This window comes from Cervus canadensis, chromosome 4 (assembly GCF_019320065.1).
Source record: "Cervus canadensis isolate Bull #8, Minnesota chromosome 4, ASM1932006v1, whole genome shotgun sequence".
Classification (NCBI taxonomy): Eukaryota; Metazoa; Chordata; class Mammalia; order Artiodactyla; family Cervidae; genus Cervus; species Cervus canadensis.
Genome location: NC_057389.1, coordinates 103,287,377 through 103,307,936, shown reverse-complemented (window position 1 = coordinate 103,307,936; position 20,560 = coordinate 103,287,377). Strand labels below are relative to the sequence as shown.

The window sequence follows — 20,560 nt, the reverse complement described above, 5'->3', positions numbered from 1 at the left end:
AAGGCGGGTGTGCTGCGTGGAGAGGAGGTCCAGGAGGGCCTCTCTGAGGTGGTGACGTCTCTGCACAGCCTTGAAAGAAGGTGAGCAGAGGGTACATCCCAGTCAATTGCCAGGTAGAGATCGGGTAGCAAAGTGAATTATTTAAAATTTTGTGCAAGTTTCTTTTCTTTCCCCCCAAACAACGATAAAACAGGCGCTTGGAGCGGCGGGAGGGGAAAGGGGGACACTTTAATGAGTTTAGTGGCCCTGGACACAGCCGCTGTGCGCTTATCCCACGTGGGACCGCCTTCGCCCCTTATTCGCCCCGCCCCTTGCTGGCCACGCCCCTCAAGAGCCCGGAGGCCGGGAGCTGGCGCCCACAGGGTCCCCAGAGAGAGAAGACTTCGTCTCAAGTTTTCCTAGCGCTTCCTCGTCCCCACCGCGACTGGCGTCCCAGGCTCTCTGTGGCCCTTCCAACTTTCAAAAACCGCCCCCTTCTGGACCGCCGAGGGCCCTAAGACGCCCCTCAACTGCCCTGCCCCCTAAAATCTCTTTGATTCTCCAGCTGTCCCCCAGGCCCGCAGGACCCCTCCGATGGCCAGGTCGTACGGCGGCCGGGTGCTGGCCGCGATGGTCTTGTTGGGCATCCCCGCGGCGGTGCTGGCGGCGCTGGGCGCGCAGCTGCTGTTCCAGCTGCAGGCGGGCCGCGCGGAGCTTCGAGGACCGCGAATCGACGGGCTGGGCCCGGAGCTGGGCGCCGGCCCCCGGCTGCCGGAGGACGCGGCCGGGGCGCTGCTGCCGCTGGCCGCCGCACTCTCCGCGCTGGCCCTGGTGCTGGGCCTCACCTGCCTGCTGCTCGCTGCGCTCTGCGGCCACCTGGGCGCCGAGATGGCGCGGGGACCAGGCTCTAACAGGTAGGAGGGCCGGCCCCACTGCCTGGCTGGGGCCTGGACGGCCCGGGCGAGCCGCTGCCCTTCTCTGGGCCTCAGCGTTGGGGAGAGCTTTCCTCCCTCACTCCCTCCCTTCATCCGTCTTTCCCTTCCTCCTTTCGTCCATCCATCCCTCCCTCTCTCCTATATTTGCTGAAAATTTACAGCACGTATAACTGCTGCTGCGACTCCCCATTTCACAGATGAGGAAACTGAGGCTCAAAGTAGGCCTGGAGTCAGCTAGCCCCAGTGTTGATAGCACTTGTTATTTAATGGAACCCTAAGCTCTAGATGCCTCCCACATCTTGTGATTAGCTCGGTGAAGCCCCCTGAACGGCTGGTACCCCTTATCATCCTCCTGTTTAGTCTCAGACAGGGGAGGCTGCTCTGTCTATGCTGCTAGGATTGGGAGTGGGCTGCATTTGAACTTGAAGCTGATAGAGCCAGGAACCTGTGCCCTGGCTGGGGGTAGGTGTGGGGGTGGGGGTAGAGTTCCTTGTCAGGCACCTGAGCTCAGGGAGATGGGCACAGGGGTGAGGCATTGCATGTGGAGTGAGGATGTTCAGTGAGCCAAAGACTTGGCTGTCCCGCCCTCCTGGGGGAGGGGAGCCAGGATCCTGGCCCAGGCTTCCGTAGATTTGATCAGATGGGCACTTCCACCACTGAATCCCATCCAAACCATGCACTCTCTATCTGCTAGTTCAAGGGGGTGCTGAAAAGCATGCATTCTGTCAGTTTACAAATATGTGTTGGGTGCCTGCTGGGGGCTGAGACCAGCACTGGGTATTGGGGACTCAGCAGGACCCAAGTGGGTCTGGACCACCTTCCTGGGGATGCAGATAATGAAGAAGAAAAACAGATCAGTAATGTCAAATGGTGATGAACGCTGGAAAGGGAAGAAAATGAGGTGATGTGGTGGAGCAGGAAAGGGTAGGGGTGAGACCAACCATCATGGGGATGGGGGTGAGTCCTACCATCAAGGGAGGACTGAGCTGAGACTTGAAGAAGGAGAGGAGGCCCAAGATCTAAGGGACTGTGATCCAGGCAGAGGGACCAGCATGTGCAAAGGCCCTGGAGCAGGAATGAGCTTGAAGTGTTAAAGGGGGATGGAGGTGATCGATGTGGTTGGGGTGGGGGTAGATAAGGGAGATGAGGGCCAGGAAGTGGAAGTGAGAGGTACTGGGGTTTTTTTTTTTTTGCTACACCATGCAACTTGCATGATTTAAGTTCCCTGACCAAGAATAGAACCCGCACTCCCTGCAATGGCAGTTTGGAGTCTTGACTACTGGACCGCCAGGGAAGTCCAAGAGGTACTGGATTATATAGAGGTTCCTGTGCTCTGGTGAAGATCTTAGGTTTTTACTCTGACTGAGAAAGCTGTGAGTCAGGAGGGGCGTGATCTGGAGTAAGTGGGTTTGGAAGAACTCACTCTGGCCACTGTGCAGAAAAGGGGTCAGAAGGGGAGTTGGCAGAAAGACCAGGGAGGAGGCCATTTCTATGGTACTGGTGGGAGGTGAGCAATGATGGAATCTCCTTTTCTTGATCTCACAGGACTGGAGAAGAGCATGCACACAGCAGAAAAACTTAGCACAGGGCTGGGTTCAAAACCATGTCCTCAATTCACACAGCTCTTGGGAATCTCTGTTTCTATTGTGGCTGATAACAAATTAGCCTCAGTTTCCTCATTCCCAAATAAGCTTATGGTCAGTAAAATAATGGAAGTCAGATGCCTAGCAAGTGTCCATATGCAACAGCTGTTTCATGAATGTTGGATGTTTTAGTGGACTGATGTATATAAGTAGGTTGTTTTCCCTTGTGGCTCAGATGGTGAAGAATCTGCCTGCAATGCAGAAGACCCAGGTTCAGTCCTTAGATTGGGAAGATTCCCTGGAGAAGGAAATGGCAACCCACTCCAGTATTCTTGCCTGGAAAATTCCATGGGCAGAGGAGCCTGGCGGGCTACAGTCCATGGGGTGGCAAAGAGTCAGAGACGACTGAGTAACATTTTCACTTTCACTATATTGGTGGGTTATGGGGGAGGGGAATGGAATGGATGATGACTGGATGGATGAATGGACAGATAGATGGTTGACTCGATGAATGGTGACTGGGAGACAGATGATGGATGGATGGGTCAGGGGTGGGAGATGGATGGATGGATGGTGAATGACAAATGGATAATGGATGATAGTGGCTGTTTAAATAAATGGGTGGATGGGTTAACACAGCATGGTTAAATGAATGGATGGCTGTATGGTTGGATACATACAGATGGATAGGATGGATGGATGGATAATAAATGGTGGCGGAAGGTAAAGAGTGATTGAGCAGGGAGGGGGACGGATACCTGAGTGGATGGTTGGGTCCTCACATAGATCTCCAGTTCCCCAGAGCTGGACCATTCTCCCTTCCTCTCCTCCCCAAACTTCTTCCACCAGTTCTGCCTCCTGAGTCCATTTTCTTCCTGCCCTCCTCCCTGCCAGGTCTGACTGGTTTCTCTATGACTGCCGCCTCCTCAGACATGTGGCTCTCGGCCTCTTCTGTTGCGGGGTCTCCGTCTACTTGGCAGGTATGTGCTCAGGACAGAACATGGGGTATAGGACCCTGAGTTGGAGCAGCCAAGGATAATGGCCCCACAATTGGGGTCAGCTCTGGAGCCAGCCTACCTTTTTCACTCTTGGTTCTGACACTTGTGCCCATGCCTGGCATCTGATCCCAGTGGGGCTTCCATAAATGGTGGTTGTCTTCAGAACACTCGTGATTCATCGCTTGTCTACATCTGGTTTGAACAAAAGTTTCCCAGTCCTTGCTGGTTTCTGGAGATAGTGTTTCACAGGTTGGCCTTAGCAAAAACTGTTTTGATCACAAATATCAGAATCCAGCTTAAGAAGGGCTTAAGAAAAAAAAAAATGCCCCCTAAACCAGAAATGCAATTTTAAATCCCCAAATATGAAGCAGAGTAAAAGCTAATAACCTGGGTGCCAGAAGGACACGCAATCTTTCCTTCCCTAGTTTGTAACTCTTCTTTGATCACCCACACATGCTGGTAAAGAAATCAGATCATCACATTTCTTTGAAGAGACTGTTGACATCTTATATTTTGTTCTAATCTTGAAAAATATGTTGCTGATTCTGGAGACTCAGTGTTAAATCATCCATAGATCTCTGGTAGCCCTATAGACAACCTGTTTTACTGGAATAAAAAAAATCAGCTTATTGAAAAACAAGGGATTTGCTGTTACTATTTTTTCCCTTAGTACCACAATAGAGAAATAGAAGTTTATTAAAAGATTATTTGTGAAATATGAGCTTAGGGTTTATTGTGGGAATTTGTACACACAGGATAACTGTGCATCACTCCTGTTGTTTGACTTAATAAAATACTCTGGATGTGGGGTTTTTTATTAAAAGGAGAGTGGATGGAGTGACTCATCTATCTGAAAAGATCAAGGGTTAGTGGTTTCAGGTGTGGCTGGATCCAAGCACTCAAATGAGGTCAGAAAAAAAATGCTTCTCACTTCACCTCTTCACCCACTGTGCCCTGAGAAAGAAGTCTTTATCTGTAAGCACTTTCAACATAGTACCTATGACCTCAAGCCTTTTCAGGGGCTGACAAAACTGTTAGAGACTTGGAGAATAAAATATTCTTGTCCTAAAATACACAAAAACTCACAACGGGCACAAAAACTATGTCAGCCTCATTAAGCATTAAATGAAGAATTTGTTCAGCTCCCATTTATATTCTTTTTGAGGTTAGGTGACCTCACTTAGCAAGAATTTCCAAGCATGTCCAGCCAGTCATTCATTCATTGCTAACCAGAACCAAAATAATAATTATAAAGACCTTTTAAAAATGTTTAGAGCAAAAAAAGTCCTTGGCCTCGCTTTAATATGCCAGACATAATACAGTGTGGCATGTTCAAAAACAAGAGTGCAGAGCTGGAGAAAGCCTAAAAACAGCCCACAAAGTGCCGAGAAATCCCCCACCAACTCTGAGCTGCTCTCCTTTTTTGTCGTTGTTCAGTTGCTAAGTCATGTCCGACTATTTTCGACCCCAGGGACTGCAGCACACCAGGCTGGCAATTCCTTAATTGCTGCCATAAAGAAATTCCCCTATCCCCATAGTCCAAGCAGAGGTCCCAGGGCTGACTCTGATTGGCTGAGCTTGGGTCATGTGATAGCCACGCACCAATCACTACAACCAGGGGAAGCAACACCCTGACTGGCCAAGACTTAGGACCATATACATCACTGATGCCGGGGAAGTGGGCCAGTCCTCCTAGCCCAGTGAACAGGGTGGGGTTAGGGACTGGACCAGCACCTCTCAATGCAGGCTGACTCTGCCCCGGAGGGGACCCTGGGCAATCAATATCTGGAGACATTTTTGGTTTCGTGATAAGATGGGGGAGGGTATACTGGTATCTGGTGGGTAGAAGCTACTAAATATCCTACAATGCACAGGATAGTTCCCACCAAAAAGAAAGGTGCCAACTGGACATTGGATAGGGCCACAGAGGACCAGTCCTTGAGGTCAGGTTGCCAACTGTCTTATTGTTCAGATAAGCAAACTGAGGTCAGAGAGGGACTGCCATTCACTCCAGGTCAATCACAAGGATTCCAAAAGTCTGAGATCTGGGTTGTTTCAATCGTGGTTAAGTACACATAACACTGGCTTCCCTGGTGGCTCAGTGGTAGAGAATCCGCCTGCCAAACAGGAGATGCGGGTTCGACCCCTGGGTTGGGTAGATCCCCGGGAGGAGGAAATGGCACCCCATTCTAGTATTCTTACCAGGAGAATCTCATGGACAGAGGAGCCTGGTGGGCTACAATCCATAGGGTCACAAAGAGTTGGACATGACTGAGTGTCTACACACATAGTAAAGTAGGTGTGATGATGACATATTTGTCAGGTGTGGAAGGGTTAGATGAGTTAGTCTATGTGCCTATCATAATGTATAGTTTTCTATAATTGCCTTCCATGTGGGGAGCTCTTCCAGGGCTTGGGGATCAAACGTTGAATAAGAGCCATTTCCTTCCCCAGCACTGTCCATCTACGCCCTGCTGCTCTTCGAGATCGAGACAGGTGCAGCAGCTGCCTCCATCCTTGGCTTGGGCGCTCTCGTCCTGGTGGCAGCACTGACCCAGACTCTGCTCCAGGCCGCCCGGACCACCCGCCGGGGCCTCCATGAACTGTCCCCACCACACTTTGAAGATGACCCTGTCCGCCCTGCTGAAGTCTCCAAGGCCGGCCCCAGGGCTCAGCCCCAGCAGGGTATTCATCACTGGACTCTCTACTCATCCTTCCCTAAACTGGGGGACTCCCTCAGACCCATGGTCACTGACACAGCACCAGCAGTCATGGGAGGAGGCCGGGAGAGCGGCCTGCCTGCATCCCGCATGCACCGGACACTGTCTGCCAGTGAGGGGCGCTGGGGAGAGGTCACACATGAGATGCGCAGCATCCTGGGCCACAGGCCAGGGGGTTCAGGGAAGGACTCCACCTTGGTGTGAGCCCGAGGATCAGGGATAGAGACCGAGTGTCAGGCAGCAGGAAGAGAACTCTTGTAGAGATAGCTCCAGGCTCAACCACAGTAGCAGTACAACTTGATTTCTCTCTCAGTTCACGGCATCTCTGCGTTTTGTCCTCAAGGTTGCCTCATGGCACAGAATGGCTGCTGGGGGTCCAACCTTCACCTCCTCACTCAGAGAGAAAGGCAGAGGCCAGGACTGACTCAGGAGCTTTTGGGAGTCTTCCTGGGAGGCCTTGGGACTCTTCTGGTTATACATTACTGGCCAGAACAGTCATGTGGCCACACTTCAATATAGAGGAGACAAGGAAATGCAGCTGCCCAGAATGAATAAAATTCTGTTCTAGGCAGGAGGGGGAGGGGAGAGCTTAGACAGTGGTTCTCTAAACATCTCCATCCGTTTTACAGATGAGGAAACCGAGGCCCAGAGAGAGGCAGTGACTCACCAAGGCTCCCATGGCCAGTACTGAGCATCAGAGCTTGGATTCGAACCTGGGTCCTGTAGCCTCCATGCTGCAGATAGTGCAAGCCTCAGACTCTGCGACTCCTTCCGGGCTGTGAGCATTTGAAACCTGCATGTGCCGAGCTCAGAGCAGCCCTGGGCCACGGATGCTCCTGGAGACCTGGACCCAGACTCCTGGCTGTGGGCCTGTGGCTGAGGGCTTCACCACTCTGTGGCTCAGTTTCCTGGCCTGTAAAATGGGAACAGAAGTGGTTCCTTCTTCTAGGGCTCCCGTGAGACACTACATGAGTCCTCAATGCTTGTCAAGCTGTGCTTCTGTTAGTTGGGGTGCCTGGTGGCAAGAAAATGTGGGTTGATGGCTGGTTTCTTGGACCCTTGGAACTTACGGGGCTTGGTGGATAACTCAGAGCCCCAGGGGTCTCCAGAGGTCCCATTCCCATCCCTGTCCTGCACTACCTGAAAATAAATTCCATGTCACTATCTCCATGTCACTTGAGCCACAACCAAACGTGCTGCATGGCCAAGTTAGGTCCAGGATGAAGGGTGCACTGGAAGGAGTGGGGGTGTGGAGGGCAAAAGTTGGGGGACAGAGAGTGTACCCCTTGTAGGGCCAAGTCTGGGATCCATTTCCCACAAATCTTCATGCATATAAATATCACAGGGGATGGGGATGCCCTGGTTTCTGCCCCCACTCCAAATGGACTAATGTCCTCAGCAATATCCCAGCCTGTCCATCCCTTCCTAGGCCACCTAGGGCCACCTAATGGAGGAAGCTCAGCCACACAGTGGCTTGAAGACCCCAGGACCTGTCCCCATAGTCAGAGAGGTGGCAGCGCCCAGCAGCCTTGGGGGAGGCTGGTCCCCAGCCAATGATCAGCGAGGGACTTGGATGCCCCACTCCCCTCGGCCACATCCTTCCCGAGCCCCCCGGGAGCCTACACAAACCTCCTCCTCCTATATGGCACCTGTCGCAGGGGGTATCCAGAAAGCAAAGGCTTGTGGTGTGCATGAAAATATCAATGGAAGAGGATAAAGTTAGAACAAATGTCAAACTTCCCTGGTGGTCCAGTGGTTAAGAACCTGCCTTCCAATGCAGGGGATGCCTGCATGCCATGGGGCTACTAAGCGGCAACTAGAGAGCCTGCAGGTAGCACCTACTGAGCCGCCCAGCTCTACAGCCTGCGCACCGCAACCAAGACAGTGCAGGCAAAAAAAAAAAAAAGCATGTCATGTCACATGCCTGGTACTGCAGACACGCACCATGTACTTCCTGGCTTTAGTTACTTAGGACAATCCCACTCACTGATGGGGAAACAGAGGCCGGAAGAGCAAGGTCACTTATGTGAGACCACACAGCAGTGGTGATGGCTAGAACCCCATAACCTCGTCACATAGGATCCAGGACAGAGCACATGCCCGGGAAACATTGGAGACTCCAGTTTTCTGAGAGCTCTCTGGAATGGGGCAGGCCCTGGGGACTCTGAAGAGGGGGAAGAGAGTTGAGGAGGAAGGACCCCAGGTGGCTATGGGTGAGGAGTGCCTCATCTCCTGGACTGGTCAGGAGAATTAGAAGTTGAACTTCTAAGGCCTCGTGCCCAAGGCCAGGACTAGGGTAGATGGACAAAAGTTAAGCCGGCTCAAAAGAATTGAAAACAAGTGTTCAAACAAATCCTTGTATATATGTGCTCATTCTAGTCATAATCACCAAAAGATGGAAACAACACAATTGTCCATCAACAGATGAATGAATAAACAAAAAGTGGTGCATACGAGAATATTCCATTCAATGCAATAGTGCTGAACCGTGACAAGGAATGGATCTCTGACACACGCTACGGCATGGATGAACTACCAAACATCAGGCCAGACACGGGAGGCCACATGGTGTATGATCCCATTTATATGAAATGTCCTGAACAGGCAAATCGATAGAGTGTAGATTAGTGGTTGCCAGGGGCTGGGGTGGGGGATGGAGAGTGATGGCTAGTAGGGACAAGGTCTCCTTTGGGGTGATGGAAAAGTTCTGGAACTAGATATAGGTGATCCATGCAGTAAATGACACTGAGCTATACATTTTAAAACAGTGAAAGTCTGGTGTTCCAAGAGCCAGCTGCTGCAGACCTGGCTTAGGGAGCAGTCATGCGACCTGTACCTCAGTTTCTTTCTTTATAAAAATTGGACCAGAGACTGCCCTGGTGGTCCAACGGCTGAGCATCTGCCTCGCAATGCAGGGGACAAGGGTTCGATCCCTGGCCGGGGAACTAAGATCCCACATGCCACAGAACGACAAAGCCCTTGCGCCCCAGTTACTGAGCCTGCTCACTCCCGGGCCCTCATGTCAAAGCAGGAGAGCCCCAGTACAGCAGTTAAGACTGGATGCAGCCAAATAAATAAATACATTTTTAGAAATCAGGCAAATTCCCCCAGCTCCCACATAGCACAGCTGTGAGGACCAAATCAAAAAGAGTTTCAGTGACTCCTCCCCAACGGAAGTAGCTATTGGCATTTTGGTGCATTTTAAGATGTAGGCAACATCTGTCAAAGATGTGGCCTTGGTTTGGGGTCATCAGAACCAAAGACTGACACGATTGCTGAGGTGTGGTTTATCTGGGAATCCAGAATCCAACTGCCAGTGCAGGAAACTGGGGTTCGATCCCTGAGTCTGGAAGATCCTCTGGAGAAGGAAATGGCAACCCACTCCAGTATCCTTGCCTGGGAAATCCCATACAGGGGAAGCTGGCAGGCTCCAGTCCATGGGTTTGCAAATTTTGGACACAACGTAGTGACTAAACAGCTTCCCCCAGAAGCCCTGGAGCCCTGCAGGGGGCACCAATGAGCAGACGGCCCTGAGGGCAACTAGGACTCCATCCCACTGGGGACCCCAGGGAGACGCATAGAACACACATGGCAATTGGTCCCACCCCAGGGGCAAGGGGCTGGGATGTTTATCCTCTTATCACCCTGAGATCTGTTCCTGGGGTAACTGACCCCTCACATTCCTGGCCTTACCTGTGTACCAGCTAGACATGCTCCTGTGATCACAGGAGGCCCCAGGCAGAGTCATAGGTGTTTGCTGTGAGTGGCCTTCATCGCGCAGAGACTACTGCAGAGGGGAGGGAGGCACAGATAGCATCTGTTCAAGCTTCAGGCACTTTTGCAAAGGCAGGCATAAATGATATTTATATTTGAATACTATTTGGATATTGAAAGCACTTACCTCTGCTTTCTGTGATTGAGAAGAACTATTCATTTTTGGATGCCCGCCAACACCTTGCCTAACTCCCACAGGGGTCACCACTGTTGTCCCCTCAATACAATCCCTGGTCTCTCTTGTTTACTTAAAAAAAAAAAATTGTTTGTCTCCACCAGGTCTGAGTTGTAGCATGTGGGATCTAGTTCCCTGACTAGGGATTGAACCTGGCTCCCTGCATCCAGAGTGCAGAGTCTTAGCCACTGGACCACAAGGGAAGCCTCTCTCTCTGCTTTACTTCTTACTTCCTTTGGAAGGATGACATTTAGAACAGAAGGCCAGATGCCACCTTCAGGGAAATTGCTCGGAGCAACAAGGGGCCCATTCCCATCAAAGAATACTTTATTCAAACCCTTTAAAACATATTTTGGTGAAATAAGAATTTTGAAAAGACTTCATGAGTCTTCCATCTTCAGGATGGCTCTAGGTCCAAGGCAAATAGAGCCTCGGACTCAGAAGACTACCTCAGATGCCAACTGAGTTTATTAGGATAAATGGAGCAGGAACGACAAAAACGGCCCCTGAAAACCCAGCACACTCTCTTTCCCTGATTTAAATACACTTGTCATTTGTATCAGCTATTTATTGCTGCATAACAAATTATCCCTAAAGATCAACAGCTCAAAACAACACCTATTTCTTATCTGACAGTTTCTGTGGGTCAGGAATCTGGCATGACTCTCCTGAGTCCTCCCCTTCACACTGTGATCAAGATTCAACCAGGGTAATATCTGCTTTCCAGCTCACTTTGTGGTTGTCGGCAGGATTCAATTGCCTATGAGCTGTGGAACTGAGGCCCTTGGTTCCTTGATGGCTGTTGGCCAGAGGCTGCCCTCAGTTCTGCCACATGTGGGTCTCTTTATAGAGCAGCATGTATCATCAAGGACAGCAAGAGGGCCTGCAACAAGATTAAAGTCTTGTATTTTAAACTTAGTTACAAAAGTGAAGTCCCAGAACCCTTACTGCAGTCCATTGGTTAGAAGTAAATCTAGGGACTTCCTGGTGGTCCAGTGGCTAAGTCTCCATGCTCCCAGTGCAGGAGGCCTGGGTTCAATCCATGGTCAGGGAACTAGATCCCACATGCCACAGCTAAGAGTTCAAACGCCAAAACTAAGACCTGCCTCAGCCAAATATATAAATAAAAACATTTTTAAAAAAGAACAGGCAGAATGAATGATGGGGTAGAAGCCTTGGGGGATTTGGCAGGGAGGGGGCCAAAGGGGATGCTCAAGTCTGGCACAGATCAATGCTCTGATTTGGGGTAGGGAGAGAAGCAGGGACCAACATTTAAATACAAGTGTGGGGTTTGGGTTTCCCTGGCGGTCAGATGGTAAAGAATCTGCCTGCAATGTGGGAGACCTGGGTTCGATCCCTGGGTTGGGAAGATCCCCTGGGGAAGGGAATGGCAACCCTATCCAGGATTCTTGCCTGGAGAATCCCAAAGACAGAGGAGACTGGTGGGCTACAGTCCATGGGGTTGCAAAGAGTCACGCACGACTGAGGGCTAACACTTTCACTTCCATAGTGTGGGGTTTTCCACTAGCAGAGGCCACTAGGACTTGCATCCTCCATCCACTCTGCATGGACTTTGGGCTGCAGAAACCTTCCGGCAGAGAAGGACTTTCAGAGCCAGTAAGTATTTTTGCAACAGTCAACATGGACAGTGGAGAGACACGCCCCCACAAAAATTCCCCCTCAGAACTACCCTTTGAGGTGAGGACCAGTGAGATGCCCATTGTGTAGATGGACACAACGAGGTATAGAGAGGTTAAGCCATTGCTCAGGGTGACCAGCTAGTGAGCGTTGGAGCTGTGACCTCATGTCTCCAGAAATCTCCCTCTCAGAACTCAGGTCCCTGAACTGCCGAGCTCTCAGCGCCCAGGAGTGAGCAAAAGGCAAAAGGATAAATCTTCTCTTCATTCCCCTCCCCTGTGCGTGCATAGTTGCTTAGTCTTGTCCAATTCTTTGTGACCCCATGGACTGTAGCCCATCAGGCTCCTCTGTCCATGGGATTCTCCAGGCAAGAATCCTGGAATGGGTTGCCATTTCCTTCTCCAGGGGATCTTCCCAACCCAAGGACTGAACCCAGGTCTCCTGCATTGCAGGTGGATACTTCACTACCTGAGCCACCAGGAAGCCCCCCTCCCCTGTAGCTCAAAATGATATAAGCTCAGTCGGAGTGTTGATCAATGTGGCCCAAGTCAGGAGTTGGGAGCCCAGGGGACAGGCTCCATTTGGATCCTCTGGTCCCTTTGTGAGGCTGTCTGTCGCCAGGCCCTGTGGGGTTCAGAAGGTTGTGATTTTGCAGAGTCAGTGACCTGGCCACGATGACTGGTCCAGTGGGACGCAAGGCCAGCCCAGTTCATCCGGGGGCCCCTGGTCACACACGGATGCCCTGGAAAGTGATCTGGGGCTGGTTTCAGGGTGGCCGAGATCCCAACCAGGGAGAACAAACAGCCTTTGCTTCCCAGCTGGATCAGATTCCACGGCTGGCGCCACAGCAGCCTGGCTGTGCCCAGAACGGGGAGATTCCAGGAGATATCTTAGCACCAGGGTCTTAGCTTTCCCAAGGCAGCTGACATGTGTGGGGGAGGGGTACATTTTGCAGTCTCCCCCTTCCCCCTCCCTCCTCCCAGATAGATCATGTCTCCATCCTCAGAGTCCCAGTTTTGGGCTATACCTCCCCCCTCAGACCCCAGGGCAGAGGACTCTCTTCCTTCAGACCCCTGTGCTGGGCAGTGTCTCCCTACTCTGGTTCCCATGGCACTGGTGTTAGCCACAAGTGCCTGGATGAATGGCACATACCTTTGGGACCCCCACGTGATCCTTTCTGGCCAATGAGCTGTGAGCAGAACTTTGACAAGGAGCTTCTAGACCAGAGCATTTAATTGACTGCATGGGTCCACCCCCCACTGCCTTGGAGAGATGCTGGCCACCCCTTCAGTTGTGTTTCCTTGCAACTATGGCCAGCAGCCTGTTGTCGCCCTGCCGTGGGCATGTGGTGTGGATGAGAAATGGCTGAGATGGTGAAGAATCCACGTGCAATGCAGGAGACCGGGGTTCAATCCCTGGGCCAGGAAAATCCCCTGGAGGAGGAAATGGCTACCCACTCTAGGATTCTTGCCTGGAGAGTTCCATGGACAGGGCAGTCTGGCGAGCTATAGCTACCCATGGGGTCACAAAGCGTCAGATATGACTGAGCGACTCACACTTTTCACTTTTCACAGCCAGCAGCCTGTTGCCACCCTGCCATGGGCGCGTGATATGGATGAGAAATAAGCCTTAGCCTTCCCATGCTGCAGAGATGTGGGGAATGTTCCTAACTGCAGCGACACCTGGGCCACCCTGATGCCACTGGGACCCGAGGAAGGGAGAACAGAAAAGGAAGCCACATGCATGGGAGAGATGGTGTGAGCCCGGGGTGGTTCATTTAACAAAAAGACGTCAGTTGCTCAGTTGTATCTGACTCTTTGTGACCCCATGGACTGTAGCTCGCCAGGCTCCTCTGTCTGTGGAATTCTCCAGGCAAAAAAGCTGGAGTGAATAGCCATTCCCTTCTCCAGGAAATCTTCCCGACCCAAGAATCGAAATAACACCAGGTCTCCTGCATTGCAGGCAAATTCTTTACCATCTGAGCCACCATTGCCTATTTCTTAACACAAAGAATCGACTCTCATTATTCACAGAGTTTGTATTTGCTAGTTCTCCTACTGGCTCAAATCTGTGACTCCCAAATTAACACTCGCAGTGCTTTAGTGGTCATTTTGACGTACACAGTGAAGGGGAAAAAAAAATTTTTTTTTTGGCCACGTTGCATGGCTTGCAGGATCTTAGTTCCCCAATCGCGGACTGAAAGTGGCTACTGCAGTGAAAATGCTGTGTCTTAACCACTGGACCACCAGGGAATTCCCAGTGCAGGGAGAAATTTGAGTCCCAGAGGTATATGTTCGCGGCTGTGCTGGGACAAGGTGATGCTCTGCCTTCCTGTTGCAGCTCACAGGCACTGTTCTTGAGGTCTAGGTAGTGACATATTTTTCATTTTTGTGCTTTTTCATTGGTGATTTTTGCTGTTCGAAAAGGTCTCCAAGTGTGGTGCTGAAGAGCTATCTAGTGTCTGCAAGTGCAAGAAGGCTGGGATGTGTCTCCGGGAGGATACACTGTTAGATGAGCTTTGTTTGGGCTTCCGTGGTGGCTCAGTCAGTAAAGAATCTGCCTGCAGTGCAGGAGACCCGAATTCAATCCCTGAGTCTTGAAGATCCCCTGGCGAAGGAAATGGCAACCCACTCCAGTATTCTTACCTGGGAAATCCCATGGACAGAGGAGCCTGGTGGGATACAGTCCAGGGGATCGCAAGAGTCAGACATGATTTTGCTCAGACATGAGTTATAGGACTGGTGGCTGCGAGTTCACCATTAACAAATCAGCTGCGTGTTAAAGGTGTCTTGAGACGCACAGAAAACCGGGTTATGTATTGATTACTTGAGAAAAATGTGATCAGAGGCTTAGAGGAACCTACTCGTGTCCCCCAGAGCCACCAGTATTTCCTAATTCAGGGTTCCTTCCACTTTATAGAGGATAACTATCATGATTCATGAGAATTCATGGTTTGTGTCTGCCACACGGTAGAGGAAAAGAGATACAGACAGCAGTACAGTTTGATGGTTAAGAAAGCAGGCTCTGGGTTCGAATCCCAGCTCTGAATTTAGCCACCTCCTGCCTCAGTTTCACTATCTGTGAAATGGCCACAAAACCAGGACTTCCACTGGGCTCAGGAGGACTAAACGAGATACTATGCAGCAGATACTAGTGAGAAGGTCCTCACAGTACAAACCGTAGCTGTTACTATTACTACTGTTAGGTGCAATGATGGAGGGGCGGGACCCGATGTGGTCCAGAATCAGGGCTTAAGCACTGGTGAGCCTCAGTTTCTCCCTCTGTAGAATGGGAGTGGCAACAGTGCCCCCTCCCCTCCAGGTTTTCACCCACTTGCTCAGTGTGCATCCACCCCAGCTCCTACGAGCCAGAGAGACACACAGTCAGGATGGAGATTATAGACAACCTCTGGACAACGTGGTGTTTATTACCAGGAGGACACCCGCATGGCCTCCAGGCACCAGAGAGTTTTGACACAAATGACTTGAAGGCACTGGTTTCGGTCCAGCCCCCACCCCTGTCCACTAGGGCCCGGGAGATAGGAGAACCCATCACCGAGAGGACCATCACGCTCCCTCCTCCAGGCTGCAGCTCCTCCAGGTGGCCGAGGGTCCGGCATGCCTTGCGCTGCCAAGGGTCCCAAGGTGGAATGGGCTGGGCAGCTGCCAGTCAGCGGACTGGGGGTGGCCAGGGGGGTGGTGGGCGGTGTCAGGTGTGTGGCGGCTCCTCCCTGGGACCACTGAAGGGCTAAGAGACGCTTGGAGGCAGGCGGGCAGCTGCCGTCTTCTCCACCACGAAGCCGTAGTTGTACTGGGGGGTGAGGGGGGCGGTGGGGGAGAGTACAGAGTGAGACAGCAGCCACTGGGGGGTGGGGGGTGCCCGAGGAATGGTGGGCTTGGGGCATGAGGGATCTGGAGCCCTCAAGGTGGGTTACAGCTGGGACAGAAGGGGGGCCCAGGGGAGCCTAGGGTGACCTGCATCCCCCCAACTCCGCCCCCTCCCTATTCCCACACCCACCTCCGCCTCAATGTCCGCCAGCGATTTGATGGTCAGATCGGCAAAGGCAGAGAAGGCCTGGCAGGCAGGGGCAGGTCAGTCTGGGACAGGGACCCCCAACCTGGAACCCCCATCCCCCCGTCTTCATGAAGGGCCCCCTCAAGATTTGCCTGAACATCATTTCCCCTTCCTGCCACTGCCTCTCGCCTCCCAGCATCCAGCTGCCCCTCCTGAACCCCCCATTCCAGAAGGAGACCCTCCCGCCCCCACCCCTTGGCCTCCAGCCTCTTCCCACGCAGGAACTCCCCTCTGTGCTGGATACACACGCTGATATGCCCTGCATCGTGGTGCCTAGAAACTCAAGGGGTGGGGGCAGACCCAGACTCCCCAGGACCTGGACTCACCAGGGGACCACAGCTCTTGCCCTCGAATCGGGGGTGCAGCGTGAAGGGAACCCCATCCATGGCTGAGGAAAGCGGATGAGACGGGTGGAGCTGAGGCTGAGGAGACTTGAAGCCTGCCTGTTGCCCACCCCACCCCAAGAAGGCCAGCCCAGAGGTCTCGGCTCTTCCCAGTCTTGACAGAACAGGGCAAGCCCAGGGCTGGTCCAACCCTGCCCTGGCCTCTACCTGGGGGTACAGCCTCGAACCAGTCTTACCCCCCACCCCCACCTCAGGGCGTCAATCTCCCCACGCTGCTCTCACCTGAGATACCATAGAGGTTGGAGGCCTCGTAGATGGAGTCACTCCTCCGCAAGGTGGAAGCCCGAGAGCCCAGTCTGGATAGTGTCCGCTCCGGGAAGCCACCCTTGCTGATGGAGGCAGGACAGCCCAGGTCAGAGACCCGATGCTGAACCCGCCCCCACCCCCGCCCCATAGCCGGAGGACTCACCTCGGCTGGCCAGGTGAGTCCAGGGAGAGGTCCCTCACATCTCGGCTAAGAGCTCGGGGCTTGGGCACTGGCCGAGGGGACTTGGCCTTCCTGCACCAAATGGCAAAGCCCCCCATGTCCCTAGGGGAGGAAGAAGAGAGAGAAGGGGCTCTGGCCCGACGTGCAGCCAGAGATGAGAACAGCGGCCAGAGGGAAGATGGGCTCTGGTGACCTCACGTCTCAGCCTACACCATCAGCAACATCCTAACACACTGCCGGGTTCAGTCACCATATCAGGCACTTTAGACACACTAGCTCCTCACCACCGCCCAGTGAGATCCCAGTACAACTGTCCCCATCTTAACATGTGGAAACTGAGGCACAGAGAGGTGGGAGGACTCATGGGAGTCCCTGAGAGTCAGAGGGGTAGGTAGGGAGTTGGGAGGGCAAAGAAGGAAGGCGGAGGAGCAGGCCTACCCTACTCGCAGGTATCCAGGGACTGTCTTGGTTTTCCCACTCAGTCGGATGTCAAAGACAGCTGTGTCCGCGGCCCCCAAGGGCACCAGCTTCACACACATGCGTTTCTTCTTGGACACAGAGGCCTCTGGGAGTGGGGGGGTGGGGAGCAAGGGGGTGAGAAGAGGCAAGAAGCAGGGAAGGGGCCCCAAGATGGCTCCAGATCACTCTCCAGGGTGCTGTTTAAGGGAGCTATCTGTATGGCGTGGGGCAGTGGTTATATCATGAATGGTAAAGTCATAGGAGGAGAACCCATGACGCTTTTAGGAGCCATTGGGGCAGGCTCATCTTTGGTGACATGGAGGAGCACTCATGGGGTGGTCATGGGGATCACAGTGAGGGTGGGGAGCTGTGGGATCAGATAGAACTGGCTGCCCATGCTGGCCCTCCAAACTCACTTTCCCTCAGCCCTCTAACCCAGAGATAGCAAACTACAACTGATAAGCCAAATCTGACCCAAAGTCTGTTTTTGTCTAGCTCATGAGCTAAGCATGTCTTTTACATATATGCATATATATGCAAGGGCTTTCCCAGGTGGCGTTAGTGGTAAAGAACCCGCAGGAGACATAAGAGACACGGGTTTGATCCCTATGTCGGGAAGATCCCCTGAAGGAGGAAATGGCAACCTACTCCAGTATTCTTACCTGGAGAAGCCCATGGACAGAGGAGCCTGGCGGGCTACAGTCCATGGGGTTGCCAAGAGTTGGACACAACTTAGCGACTAAACAACGTTTATCTATTGGTACAGGACTTGGCAAACTTTTTCTGTGAAGGGCCAGGTAGTAAATATATTAGACTTTGCAAGCCAGATGAGGTAGTAAATGTATTAGACTTTGCAAGCCAGATGGTGTCTATTGCATATATATGCATACTAAGTCACTTCAGTCGTGTCCAACTCTTTGCAACCCGACAGGCTCCTCTGTCCATGGGATTCTCCAGGCAAGAATACTGGAGTGGATTGCCATTTCCTCCTCCAGGAGATCTTCCCCACCAGGGATGGATCCCGCGTGTCCTGCATTGGCAGGTAGGTTCTTTATCACTGAACCACCAGAGAAACCCACCAATAGATATATGCTGACAGTCAAACACAAATGACAAGACACAGGGAGGGCATGGGAGGCAGGGAGAGCCTGGTGATTAGAAAGCAGAGCAGTCAGGGCTGGGAACTGGGAGAGCAACCCCTGTACAAAAGCCTGGAAATGGAAAAGAGAACTGCGCCTGGATCCGCTTGGCTACAGTGTAAGAAGGTGGAGTAGCAACAGGAATAAAACAGGTCGCACAAACTGAACACTTACTCTAAAGAGAGAAACATTTTTACGCAGGGCAGGGTTCATCATCCCGCCCTAGATCAATCCTCAGCCAACACTGTCATTACCCAGAGCACCGAGGGGGCGGCCAAGGCTCAAAAACCGCGCGCCTATGGTCCTTCCATTCCCTCCCTGATCTTCCCTGCAGAGACGAGCAAACTTGCCCCTCACCCACTCCAAACACCCCACCCCTGCCTTCGACGTGGGACTCACTCGAGTCCAGGGGGTCGCAGACTGGTGAGAATCCCGGCGGGAGGGGGCTCTTGTCCACTAGGATCTGGATGTCGACCACCACGTTCTCCTGTGGATTCTGGGGTCGGGGGCGGGGCGCGGGGGGAAACAGCGAGAATCACTCAGCAGCACGGACCGTGTCCCTGGCATAATGCTCCGCGAATGGACAGGGGAAGTGGGAAGACCGGGGGATTCCGAGGATGGGAGCTCGTTACCTCTAGGCTGCCCAAAGGATTGAGGCACAGGAAGTAGCCAGATTTCTGCGCGAATGTCTTGCCGAAGCTGGCGGGCGCCCCCTCCACAGTGCAGGAGATCTACAGCGCGAACGCGGGTCAGAGCCAGGATATTACCTGGCCGCAGCCGCTGCTGCCCCCATTCAACCCCCGGCCCCTAGTGCCGCCGCCTTCCCGTCCCCGGTCCCCTGACATCGCTCACCGCACTGAATCCCCGCGGCGGGGGCGCCGAGGCCGACGACCAGGCTAAGCCAGCCAGCGGCATCCCGTTGGCCCCGGGCCCCGGATCCATCCTCCAAAACAGGCACCGAAGGCGGCAGACAGCCTAGGACCTTCCTGCCGCAGCTGGACTACGGAGTTCGACAGGAATCTGAACTACAACTCCCAGACGGCCTTGCGATGTCGGGGGTGGGGGTGGCCAGGAAACGCAGTATGCGCGTGCCGGGAAAGCCGCCGGCCAATCCTGTGGAGACAAGGAGCCACGCCCCTCAGGTGCGCCTGTGGGAGACGTTTGCGGAAAACTGTCTCGCTTTCACCTCAAGCCCAGCGACTTCTGCCGGAAATGTCTCGCTAGCTGGAAACCAGAACTACATTTCCCAGAATTCCGTGCGGTATCAGCCTCTCCTCCAGAGCTGCTGTCTTCGGTGTTTCCCGGAAATTTCCGAGAGAGATATGAAAAATCCGCGATTTTTGTTCCCGGAAGTCATCCCAAAAGACACTCTCATGGGTTATACAACGATTAGTAAATAATGGAAAGTACGGGCCAGCGTGAGCCGTGAAATCTTGGTGTAACTTGAGGATTTATTCACACATATAATTCATTAAGATGGTATAAAAGTATTTAGAATGGCTAAGTGCTTTTACACGCTTAGATGGAAAATATGGTCAACTGGGGAACGGAATATTATCCACTCGCATACATGTTCCAGCTTTTTACTGTATTATCGATTTGTCCACTGCCTGTTTTTTTGTGCCACATGAGAGCAAAAAATGTTTTTTATATTTGTGATGAAAAAAATCGTTTTTAACAGGATAAGAAAAATTTTAATGTAAAACTCTCTCTGCTCGTTTGGGTGACTACCTGCTCGCCTTTGGTGTGCATCGTGCGTCTGTATTATTGATTAACTAAATCTACACCAAGGCCTTTGACTGTGTGGATCACAACAAACTGGAAAGTTCTTACAGAGATGGGAATACCAGACCACCTGACCTACCTCTTGAGAAACCTGCATGCAGGTCAAGAAGCAACAGTTATAACTGGAAATGGAGCAACAGCATGGTTCCAAATCTGGAAAGGAGTATGTCAAGGCTGTATATTGTCCCCCTGCTTATTTAACTTACGTGCAGAGTACGTCGTGAGAAATGCTGGGCTGGATGAAGCACAAGCTGGAATCAAGATTGCAGAGAGAAATATCAATAACCTCAGATATGCAGATGACACCACCCTTACGGCAGAAAGCGAAGAACTAAAGAGCCTCTTGATAAAAGTGAAAGAGGAGAGTGAAAAAGTTGGCTTAAAACTGAACATTCAGAAAACTAAGATCATGGGATCAAGTCCCATCACTTCATGGCAAATAGATGGGGAAACAATGGAAACAGGGACAG

The 20,560-nt window shown here is 52.3% G+C and overlaps 2 protein-coding genes across 2 annotated transcripts; one reads left to right on the top strand and one right to left on the bottom strand.

Moving 5' to 3' along the window:
• The first annotated feature begins 312 nt into the window (after positions 1-312).
• On the top strand, positions 313-8,671 carry TMEM221 (transmembrane protein 221). Its single transcript, XM_043467272.1, has 3 exons — positions 313-893; positions 3,392-3,477; positions 5,950-8,671. The coding sequence occupies exons 1-3, from the start codon at positions 574-576 to the stop codon at positions 6,417-6,419; spliced, it is 876 nt and encodes a 291-aa protein (XP_043323207.1). The 5' UTR covers positions 313-573; the 3' UTR covers positions 6,420-8,671.
• A 6,538-nt stretch (positions 8,672-15,209) lies between these two features.
• MVB12A (multivesicular body subunit 12A) lies at positions 15,210-19,514 on the bottom strand. The gene is made up of 9 exons (XM_043467271.1): positions 19,158-19,514; positions 18,938-19,036; positions 18,705-18,801; positions 17,146-17,272; positions 16,690-16,809; positions 16,503-16,609; positions 16,203-16,264; positions 15,820-15,876; positions 15,210-15,612 (listed from the first exon to the last, which is right to left on the bottom strand). The coding sequence occupies exons 1-9, from the start codon at positions 19,245-19,247 to the stop codon at positions 15,550-15,552; spliced, it is 822 nt and encodes a 273-aa protein (XP_043323206.1). The 5' UTR covers positions 19,248-19,514; the 3' UTR covers positions 15,210-15,549.
• Positions 19,515-20,560: the final 1,046 nt, after the last annotated feature.